The sequence below is a fragment of the Zophobas morio genome, unplaced genomic scaffold (assembly GCF_036711695.1).
Source record: "Zophobas morio isolate AGI-343-1 ecotype UQ-CSIRO unplaced genomic scaffold, CSIRO_AGI_Zmor_V1 ptg000012l, whole genome shotgun sequence".
Classification (NCBI taxonomy): domain Eukaryota; kingdom Metazoa; phylum Arthropoda; class Insecta; order Coleoptera; family Tenebrionidae; genus Zophobas; species Zophobas morio.
The window spans coordinates 15,347,011-15,357,445 of NW_026972117.1; the positions used below are offsets into that span (position 1 = coordinate 15,347,011).

Genomic DNA, 10,435 nt, shown 5'->3' on the forward strand with positions numbered 1-10,435 from the left:
TCATAATGTCAAATCAGATTAAAATTTTGCTAAATTATTAAGTGTAATTATTAATAGATGGCAACACGTATGGTACGTCTTGGACAGGCCATAATCTTTATACTAGTCGGCCATGGTCACGAGAAATTGCTTGCCTAAGAAATTCAAAACGCAACCAATAATACAATTTATAGCAACCTTTGATATCAATTTCGGAGGCTTCACGGTCGGAATCAATACATGATCGTTTTCTGGGTTGGAACCGTGTAAATTGAGTTTTTGGACTCAACGTTTCGTACACTTTCGTAAGTGGCATCTTCAGGAGCAGGGTTAAGAATAAGGCAAAAGAGCACGGTAACTCATTATTATTCTTAACCTGCTCCTGAAGATGCCACTTACGAAAGTGTGCGAAACATTGAGCCCAAAAACTCAATTTACACAGTTCCAACCCGAAAAAGATCCTGTACTGAACTTTTGATATTTAGTAAGTATCACTTTTTTTTAGCAAAACAGCAGTTAGGTTTTGATAATTAGGAAATGAATATTAATTCTTAGGTTAAAACAAAAAATAAATAAAAAATTAAATAAACGTGGTTTTGAAATTGTATTTCAGGTTGCGTTTTAAATTTTTTACGCGTCGAGCTTCTCGTAAATAACCCCCAGGAATGACAGCATTGACAATTGTGAAAATATTTTTAAATTTTCCTATTCAAGAATAATATGTCTTTTTACGGCATTTTTAATCTTTCTTAAGTCATTGTGCGCCATCTAAATTCAGTGTTGTTGGACACAAGTTTCCCTGAATACCCTGAAAAAATTAACATGTATCTATCCACATTAACTAATTTCTTGACCTTTAACAAATTGCAAGTTGACCAAAATCACAATAAAGGTTGCATATTGAACTGAAATGAATTTTTCTTACTTCTTACTTGTGTTTCAAATTCTATTCTAATTTATTGTTACAGGAAATATTATAAAAATATTCTTCTATAAAATACTTTTCAATATTCTTTAATACATACTTTTTTATATCTTGGAAAAAAGGACAGGATGTTAATAAATGATTTACGTCTATGAAATTCATTTATTAATGTGCCGCTTCATTTGACTTGTTGCTAGATGAATTAATCTGTCAATTGAGAACTAATTAGTTGTCAATCTTAGAATCAAATTTTAACATTTATTTTTTTATCACAAACAATACACTTCTAGATGTATTAACACCCTGTATAAAAAGTACTTATGGTATAAAAGTCTCAATAAAAGTCTGTAGGAGATGTTCATACATGACTGCCAATACAGCGTTCCATGAAAATTTATGATGTTTACTTGTTTCGCTTATCTTTACAGGGATAATTATACAAATCCAATTTTTGATAATAGTAAAGCTCAGTATTTATTAAAATACCATTTTTCGTGGAACAATATGTCATCACCTTTTTATAGATTATGACACCAAACGTAATCAAGATTATGGAAATTTCGGAGATTATTTGGTATTTCGTACATATTTTATTCCCATTCTTAATATCATGTTTTCTTTTTATAATCAGCTGTACTTACCAGTCTACAGATCTTTATTATTATGCAACAAAGAAATAAATTTATAAACTAAAAAAATAAAATACATTTATTGACTAATAGGACAAAGATAAAACATTATCTCACGGTTATAAAATTTAAATGAATAAATAAATGAAAATTTTTTATATTTTCCTGTTTTAAAAAATTAATAAAAACCTATTTCCAGGGTCTTCCCGTCGTTTGTTTAGTCCTCGCCGGCAACTCAATCTCCTATATGGACCAAAACACCTTTCCCAGACAAGTCGAACGACTACACCTAGGCCGCAACAACCTCAAAACCCTCAACAAAACCCTAACCAACCTATCCGACCTAGTCTGGTTATTCGCAAACTCCAACGACCTCACAGACATAGAAGCAGAGCTCCCGTACGACGCGAAAAAACTCAAAATGATCCATTTCTCCAACAACAGAATTGAAAGACTTCCCCAACAACTAAAAAGCCTCACAAACTTAGACTCGCTCTTCTTCCAATTCAACCACCTGAAAAGCCTAGACGGCACTTTGGGCAAAGCGAGAAGACTTCAAAGGGTGGTTCTGGAGCACAACCACATCAGCATGGTACGTAAACCCGAATGTCATCTCTCAAGTATTACTGTTTAAATTTGCAGTTAACAAAAGAAGATTTTGCTGAGAATGAGATACTCGAATCCCTGATTTTAGGCCACAACCGCATACCGGCTTTGAATAACTCGCTACTCAACCTCAAAAGTCTCAACTTTTTGAATATCACGATGAACCGACTTACTGAGTTCTCGTTTCAAGAGATAGTGGGGCTGCAAGAATTGAAAAGTATCGATTTGTCTTATAACCAAATCCGAACATTGGTTGGACCAGCTACGGTAAATAAATATGAAAAGATTTTTAAACAGATTTCAATTTTTCTTCTTTGTGTAGAATCTAGTTGAATGGAATATAAAGCTGACGGAGTTGAAGCTAGATCACAATGAAATTGAGTCGTTGAATGGTGCTTTATCCGGTTTACCGGAGCTTTTGAGGTTAAATTTAAGCTTCAACAAACTACGAAAAATCTCGCCGGATGACCTTATTGGTTTAGACCAACTAAGGCTCTTGGATGTCTCTCACAACTATTTAACCACAATGGAAGAGACAAGCAAGGTATGAGTCAAAAAAATAAGGTATAAAATTTGCCGCCTTGTCAAAACGTGGATTATAGTCACTGTCGACGTGACGTCATGTCAATTTATGACGTGTAGTAAAGGTTTCTGCGATGGTGAGCGGCACACTTAATCTAAAAATTTCCATTATTGGTGGTTTATTTTCTTAAATGAAAACTCTGTTTAGACATTCCTTCCACGACTAGAAGAATTAAGGGCCAGTCACAACTACCTGACAATACTAGAAAGGGATTTCCACGGACTCCCGGTCTTGTGTCACGCAGATTTATCAAATAACCAAATAGTCGCACTAGGCAGAGATTTAGTTAGCAAAACTCGGTGTAAAATTGGTCATGGTGTCCATGAAGGTACCTGGGATACTCTGAAAATCTACCTCCAAGGTAGAGTACTCGTGCTCGATCAAAACAACCAAACTAACTAACCTTCCATATTTTTATTCCAGACAACCCCATTTTGTGTGACGCTGCTCTCCCAGAAATTACGTCATCAATGGAAATCAACCATACTCGCATCTACGGTGTAGCCCACTGTCCGCCCCTAAGCGAGCAACCCGTCACTAGTAAACCCAACGCTTTTCTGGGCTACGTCCCCGACACCACCCCTTCTCTCCCCGCCGCCATTTCCGCCAACCTTCCCACGATTGAACAAGATGGCGAGCCCAACAATCAAGTGAAACCTTTGTACAAAACGTCCGCGTACGAAGCCATCCAGTTGTCCATACCCCATAGGAACAACTTGGAAGACCCCAATCACCACGTCCAGCAAGATCAAGTGGTTGATCTCCATCAAAACGATCAGTACAGAGTGGATCAGGCGCAAGCCACAATCGATCCTGTGAAGCAGGAAAAGCAGCTATCGAAGTTAGCGTCGGAAATTGAGGAGTTGAGGAGTAGGGTGGAGGAGTTGGCCAGTCAGAACCAGATTCTGCTGAATCAGCAGCTGGGCAATAAGTCGACGGAAAAGCCGCCAAATCAAGAGTTAGGAGAAGATAGGAAGCCTTGAATGGGGGGAGGTGTCGTAGTGCCTTTTAATCTTTTTTAACGTTAGGTGTAGATTGTGACGCAAGTAACTTATTCCTAGTCATTTGTAGTAAACGCAGAAATTTATCAAGACGATGAGGGAGAAATTTAGGGCTGTCTTGAAGACAAAAGAGGGGATAAAGTATTGATGTTTAGTTATGAGTACAATTTATTTTTAGATCAGTATATGACAATAACGAGTGCCATTGATTTATTGAAATATTTTTAGTAGCTTTTAATTCGTTTTTATTTTTTAATTTTATGATTTTGAATTCATCCAGTAGTCACTAGTGATGTAAATACTTCATTACTAACTTTTCCACTATTTCTGAAATGATAAAACAATGTAGTTAGTCGTAGGAAACTGTGTGTATTTATATTACTGAAAAATATATTTTATTATATTCGATGTCTCGTGTGTCACTATGACCTCTTTTTTATTTTTTGTGTTAACATGCTGAAACATCTTCGACATGCTCGCTACGCTCGCCTTTTGTCGTTGATTTTTTCAAAGTAATTTACCTTCACAAACCATTGCAACTTGAACCAGCTCGCTGCGCTCGCATTCTAATCGTTTTTTTTTTTTTAATAATATATCGATATAAAATCCAAGCCAATAAGAATGGATGATCAAAACGGAATAGGGGTGGGGTACTTTGTTTTAAATCTTAGATTCTACAATTTGTCAAAATAAGCCAGTGAAATAAAGAAAAGTGGTGGGCGGGGCTGAATTTAGCTTTTTTCTGATGAGTCTTATTATAAGTCCACCCACCCTCTCTTCATTTCAATGACTGTTCTTAATATTGTTCAGTCTTATCTTAGCAAGTACTAGCCCCACCCACCCAGCCTTTACTTTCTTAGAAGAATAAATCATTTGCCAAAATCAGTCTCATTTTGACAAATGACCTACTCTTCTAGGAAAAGGTACTAGCCCCGCCCACTCACCCTTTATTTTCTTAGAAGAGTAGGTCATCTGCCAAAATCAGTCTTATCTTGGCAAGTATGAGACTGATTTTTGCAAATGACATATCCCCTAACAAAATAAGGGTGGGTGGGCGGGGCTAATACGTGTCTAGATAAGACTGATTTTGGCGGATGACCCACGCTTCTAAGAAAATAAAGGCTGGGTGGGTGGGGGTAGTACTTGCTAACAATAAAAAATTTAAAAATTTGAAAATGACAAATTGAAAAATCGGATAAATGAGAAATTGAAAAATTGGAAAATTGTATAATCCGAAAATCAAATTTTAACTTGAGAACTTGAAAAATTAAAAATCAAAAAATTCCAAAGTTATAATTTGAAAAATCAAAAGATTGGAATTAAAAACAGCAAAACTGCCAAACAAATTATCAAATGAAATATTCAAAAGTTGTCAAACCTAAAAAATCAATGAAAACTGGAATTTCGAATTCCATTTTATGAGATTTGTTTTTTTTTGTTCAATTTTTCGATATTTCAGTTTTTGATTTTCCGATTATACAGTTGTACAATTTTCCGATTTTTCAATTTGTCATTTTTTAATTTTTTAATTTTTAGCAAGTACTAGTAGCACCCACCCAGCCTTTATTTTCTTAGAAGAATAAGTCAAGTGCCAAAATCAGTCTTATCTTGGCAAGTACTAGCCCCCCGCCCACCCTCCCTTATTTTCTTAGAGAATATGTCATTTGTCAAAATCAGTCTCATCTTGACAAGTACTTTCCCCGCCCACCCACCCTTTATTTTCTTAGAAGAGTGGATCTTCTGTCAAAATCAGTCTTATCTTGACAAGTACTAGCCTCGCCCACCCACCCTTATTTTCGTAGAGAATATGTCATTTGCAACAATCAGTGTCATAGTTGCCAAGATAAGACTGATTTTGGCAGATGACATATCCTCTAAGAAAATAAGGGTGGGTGGGCGGGGCTAGTACGTGTCAAGTTAAGACTGATTTTGGCAGATGACCCACGCTTCTAAGAAAATAAAGGGTGGGTGGGTGGGGCTAGTACCCTTTCTTAGAAGAGATTGATTTTGGCAAATGATTTATTCTCCTAAGAAAATAAAGGCTGGGTGGGTGGGGCTAGTACTTGCTAACAATAAAAAAATTAAAAATTAAAGAATGACAAATTGAAAAATCGGATAAATGAGAAATTGTAAAATTGTATAATCCGAAAATCAAATTGTAACTTGAGATCTTGGAAAAATTAAAAATCAAAAAATTCCAAAGTTATAACTTGAAAAATCAAAAGATTGGAATTAAAAACAGCAAAACTGCCAAACAAATTATCAAATGAAATATTCAAAAGTTGACAAATCTAAAAAATAAATGAAAACTGGAATTTCGAATTCGATTTCATGAGATTTATATATTTTTTTTCTGTTCAATTTTTCGATATTCCAGTTTTTAATTTTCCGATTTTTCAATTTGTCATTGTTTATTTTTTTAATTTTTAGCAAGTACTAGTCCCACCCACCCAGCCTTTATTTTCTTAGAAGTAAGTCAAGTGCCAAAATCAGTCTTATCTTGGCAAGTACTCGCCCCCCGCCCACCCTCCTTAGAGAATATGTCATTTGCCAAAATCAGTCACATCTTGACAAGTACTTGCCCCGCCCACCCACCCTTTATTTTCTTAGAAGAATGGGTCATCTGCCAAAATCAGTCTTATCTTGACAAGTACTAGCCCCGCCCACCCACCCTTATTTTCGTAGAGAATATGTCATTTGCAAAAATCAGTGTCATAGTTGCCAAGATAAGACTGATTTTGGCGGATGACATATCCTCTAAGAAAATAAGGGAGGGTGGGTGAGGCAGTACGTGTCAAGATAAGACTGATTTTGGCGGATGACCCACGCCTCTAAGAAAATAAAGGGTGGGTGGGTGGGGCTAGTACTTGCTAACAATAAAAAATGTAAAAATTAAAAAATGACAAATTGAAAAATCGAATAAATGAGAAATTGGAAAATTGTAAAATTGTATAATCCGAAAATCAAATTTTAACATGAGATCTTGAAAAATTAGAAATCAAAAAATTCCAAAGTTATAACTTGAAAAATCAAAAGATTGGAATTAAAAACAGCAAAACTGCCAAACAAATTATCAAATGAAATATTCAAAAGTTGAAAAATCTAAAAAATAAAAGAAAATGAAAACTGGAATTTCGAATTCCATTTTATGAGATTTGTTTTTTTTTTGTTCAATTTTTCGATATTTCAGTTTTTGATTTTCCGATTATACAGTTGTACAATTTTCCGATTTTTCAATTTGTCATTGTTTATTTTTTTAATTTTTAGCAAGTACTAGTCCCACCCACCCAGCCTTTATTTTCTTAGAAGTAAGTCAAGTGCCAAAATCAGTCTTATCTTGGCAAGTACTAGCCCCCGCCCACCGTCCTTAGAGAATATGTCATTTGCCAATATCAGTCACATCTTGACAAGTACTTGCCCCGCCCTCCCACCCTTTATTTTCTTAGAAGAATTGGTCAATTGCCAAAATCAGTCTTCTCTTGACAAGTACCAGCCCCGCCCACCCACCCTTATTTTCGTAGAGAATATGTCATTTGCAAAACTCAGTCTCATAGTTGCAAAGATAAGACTGATTTTGGCAGATGATCCACTCTTCTAAGAAAATAAAGGGTGGGTGGGTGGGGCAAGTACTTGCCAAGATAAGACTGATTTTGGCAGATGACTTATTCTTCTAATAAAATGAAGGGTGGGTGGGCGGGGCTAGTATATTTTCTTTGAAGAGTAGGTCCTTGGTCAAAATGAGTCTTATTTTGGCAAATATTAGCCCGGCCCACCCGCCTTTTATTTTATTAGAGGGTAGGTTATTTGGCAAGTGCTAGCCCCACCCACCCGCCCATTGTTTTCTTAGAGAATAGATCATTTGCCAAAATCAGTCTTATCGTAGCGAGTAACTGAATGATTTGAATTAGAGATTATTTGCAAAAAGTTTGACCATATTGATTTGAAACGAAGTATGAGCGACCTAGTCCTTGCATTGCTGCCAATAACCAAGAAGTAAAATAACCAAATTCAAATAGCCTAAAAAAACTGAAAAAACTTTCGTGTTAAAAATCTGTGTTTTTAATTTAAAGCAATAAATCTGTGTTCAGCGTGATTTGTAACCAAATTTGTGCCACAATGGAATCCACTGAAGCAACCAGGTTAAGATTACATTTTCCCCTAGTGGGGAAAGCGAATTTACATGATTATAACATTTTAATCCACAGGGTGCAAGAAACCGCCTCTACCCCAACTGACGAACTGAAAAACAGAGAAAATGACAACCCTGACGAAACGGCAGGCGCAGGAGATTCAATTAACAACGCAATATCCGACGACACCACATCTTTGAATAGCGCATCGGAAGCTTCTACCGCTCTACTTGACGCAGACGACGACTCGCAGTGGGAAACCGAGGAAGAAATCGAACTTTCAGATGCTAATGAAATATTGAACAAAAATTCATGGAAGCCTCGACCACAAAAGTAAGAATCGCAAAATTGCAACATTAACATTAATTTTTGTCTCTAGATCACCACAAAAAGCTCACAAACCTGACCCTCCAGAGAAATCAATCCTTCAGTTAAAAATAGTCCTCAAGTATTGCAGACCGAAAATTTGGCGGCGCATCTTGGTTTCCAATCTTGACACTTTCAAAGATCTTCACAACTACATTCAATTGTCCATGGGGTGGTGGGACTGCCACCTTCACGAATTTTCGGGCAGACGTAGGCCAAAGGGGCGTAAAACGCGCATAATTGCTGATAATATGGAAGAAGAAAGTGTCCAACTCCGTCTCTTCCAACAGATGCTTGGGGTGCCTTCTTGTAAATCAAGGAAAGAAAATAAAACACAGTTGTATAAATTTTTACGCAAGCGAGGGGATAAGGTGATTTATATGTATGACTTTGGTGATGGATGGACCCATCGTGTTGTAGTAGAAGAGGTGTTAACTTATGATCGCAAAAGAGAATATCCAAGGTGTGTATCAGGAGCAAGAGCATGTCCTCCAGAGGATTGTGGGGGCGCTTATGGATATCAGCGCCTGTTGGCGGTGCGAGCTAATCCAGAGCATGAGGATTACCAAGATTTAATTACAGATTGGTTAGACAACTTTCATCCAGACTTTGACCCTGATAAATTTGACCCAGATGTATTAGGATTTTTTTCGTAAGACTCAAGCAACTTAATGTTCCTTTCCAATTGCGTTAAAAAGACTTAAGAATATTTGTTCTGTTTAGATGTTGATAATTTTAGAAGCTCAAGTAAGCCTTTATGTTATCATTTTTTCTATCCATTAACCTAGTTGTCTGAAATATAAATATAAGCATTATAGTGTAATTTTTTATTTCTAATTAAACATTTATGATGATGAATTTTTCCAAAAAAAGAATGTTTTAAATACATAGAGGTGGCCATGCTCCAGAACTACCAACAGAATTCGCAGTAGCCACTAAATTTCCTACATTATTTAAACATACGTGGCCGCCATCTTTTTGTTCTGGTTTATAAAATTTAAACAAGTCGTTTAAAATATCGTGGTCAATGATTACATGTAGCTTGTTTTATTACAAATGTTGTCGTGTTGTTACAAACAGATTCACATTTAAAATCCTACAATTGGATAAAATGGCCACCGGTCAACAAAGTATGTAAGTATGTAAGTACTCGTTAAATTCTAGGCCACTACATTTCATGTTGCTTTGTGAGCAGAGAACACATTAAGGACCACAATGACAATATAATTGCTATTAAAATGAAATACCCCAAAATTGATAGCATCGACCAGTTCAAAATAACAAAACAAGAAGCTTTACCAGATAATCCAGCAGGCTGTAGTAATCTAAATGAAGAACCACTTGAAGTATTCATAGGACTAAATCTGGCCGATATGTCAGAAACTGCAACAGACTTGGATGAAAGTGACCCCTTTGAACTAACATTCGAAGATTCCAGTGAATCTGAAAGTGAAACAGATGAGTCAGAGCTCGACATAGAAGTGATAATGCAACTGAAAATCACCTTAAAAGATATTCAGCCGCCAATTTGGCGCCGAATACAAGTCCTCTGTAATGATAATTTTGAAAATCTTCACCGCTACGTTCAGGAGGTCATGGGGTGGAAATCTTGCCATGCACATTCGTTCACTTGTGAAGACGTGACGTTAGTGAGTGAGTTTGCGTATAATATTTACGCAGAAATGGGCTGCACTGAAGTCACCAAAGAAGCACAGGTGACTTTGAAAGAGCTGTTTAAAACAAGCGGAGACACGGTACTGTATGAGTACGACCATGGGAACACCTGGGAGCATGAAATAGTATTTGAGAAGTTCCTGCTTCTTCCTGTAAATCGGAATCACCCTTTTCCAAAATGTGTGGGGGGAGAGAGGGCTTGTCCGCCGGAAGATTGTGGGGGTGTTCGTGGGTATTTGCAGCTTTTGGAAGTCAGGAGTAATCCAGAGCACGAAAAGTACGAAGAGTTGATTGTAAACTGGTTAGATCGATTGTATCCTGGATTTGATCCAGAAACGTTTGATATAAACACAGTTTTTAAAAAGGATTAAATTAAATGTAATTATTTTTGGAGCTTTATTTAGAGGAAGTTTTTTTTAGTTATTTTTATTTGTGTTGATAATCACCAAATTTATGTTTGTGAAAACATCTCTGTGCCAAATTGAGATGCGTGAATGTTTTTATTTTACAGTAAAACCATAGATAATAAACTTATTAATCAC

The 10,435-nt window shown here is 36.2% G+C and overlaps 3 protein-coding genes across 6 annotated transcripts in view; all 3 read left to right on the plus strand.

The window, feature by feature from the left end:
* The window catches only part of Ltl (larval translucida), a 47,797-nt gene extending 43,696 nt beyond the window's left edge, over nucleotides 1-4,101 (plus strand). For both annotated transcript variants that reach the window (XM_064054537.1, XM_064054536.1), the window contains exons 3-7: nucleotides 1,733-2,125; nucleotides 2,176-2,406; nucleotides 2,462-2,683; nucleotides 2,870-3,083; nucleotides 3,146-4,101. In XM_064054537.1, the coding sequence (XP_063910607.1) occupies nucleotides 1,733-2,125; nucleotides 2,176-2,406; nucleotides 2,462-2,683; nucleotides 2,870-3,083; nucleotides 3,146-3,705 (1,620 nt within the window). In that variant the 3' untranslated portion in view covers nucleotides 3,706-4,101. The remainder of the gene's footprint in view (nucleotides 1-1,732; nucleotides 2,126-2,175; nucleotides 2,407-2,461; nucleotides 2,684-2,869; nucleotides 3,084-3,145) is intronic.
* A 3,654-nt stretch (nucleotides 4,102-7,755) lies between these two features.
* Nucleotides 7,756-8,924, plus strand: LOC135128378 (uncharacterized protein y4hQ-like). Its single transcript, XM_064055285.1, has 3 exons — nucleotides 7,756-7,862; nucleotides 7,929-8,186; nucleotides 8,233-8,924. Exons 1-3 carry the CDS (start codon nucleotides 7,840-7,842, stop codon nucleotides 8,873-8,875), a joined length of 924 nt encoding a protein of 307 aa, XP_063911355.1. The 5' UTR covers nucleotides 7,756-7,839; the 3' UTR covers nucleotides 8,876-8,924.
* Nucleotides 8,925-9,192: 268 nt separating this feature from the next.
* LOC135128379 (uncharacterized protein y4hQ-like) lies at nucleotides 9,193-10,293 on the plus strand. Of its 3 annotated transcripts, none has more exons than XM_064055287.1 (2): nucleotides 9,193-9,361; nucleotides 9,415-10,293. In XM_064055287.1, the coding sequence occupies exon 2, from the start codon at nucleotides 9,458-9,460 to the stop codon at nucleotides 10,262-10,264; it is 807 nt and encodes a 268-aa protein (XP_063911357.1). In that variant the 5' UTR covers nucleotides 9,193-9,361; nucleotides 9,415-9,457; the 3' UTR covers nucleotides 10,265-10,293. The 3 variants fall into 3 exon arrangements, with proteins under 3 accessions (XP_063911357.1, XP_063911358.1, XP_063911356.1); XM_064055288.1 differs by having other exon boundaries at nucleotides 9,193-9,357; XM_064055286.1 differs by having other exon boundaries at nucleotides 9,193-9,353.
* The last annotated feature ends 142 nt before the right edge of the window (nucleotides 10,294-10,435 follow it).

Excerpts from the sequence above, each read along its gene's own strand:
- LOC135128378 (XM_064055285.1), top strand. The coding sequence starts at position 7,840 with ATGGAATCCACTGAAGCAACCAG. Across the intron at positions 7,863-7,928 it reads GAATCCACTGAAGCAACCAG|GGTGCAAGAAACCGCCTCTA; the intron begins GTTAAGATTACA and ends TTTAATCCACAG. Across the intron at positions 8,187-8,232 it reads TGGAAGCCTCGACCACAAAA|ATCACCACAAAAAGCTCACA; the intron begins GTAAGAATCGCA and ends TTTTGTCTCTAG.
- LOC135128379 (XM_064055286.1), top strand. The coding sequence starts at position 9,247 with ATGATTACATGTAGCTTGTTTTATTACAAATGTTGTCGTGTTGTTACA. Across the intron at positions 9,354-9,414 it reads GCCACCGGTCAACAAAGTAT|AGAACACATTAAGGACCACA; the intron begins GTAAGTATGTAA and ends CTTTGTGAGCAG.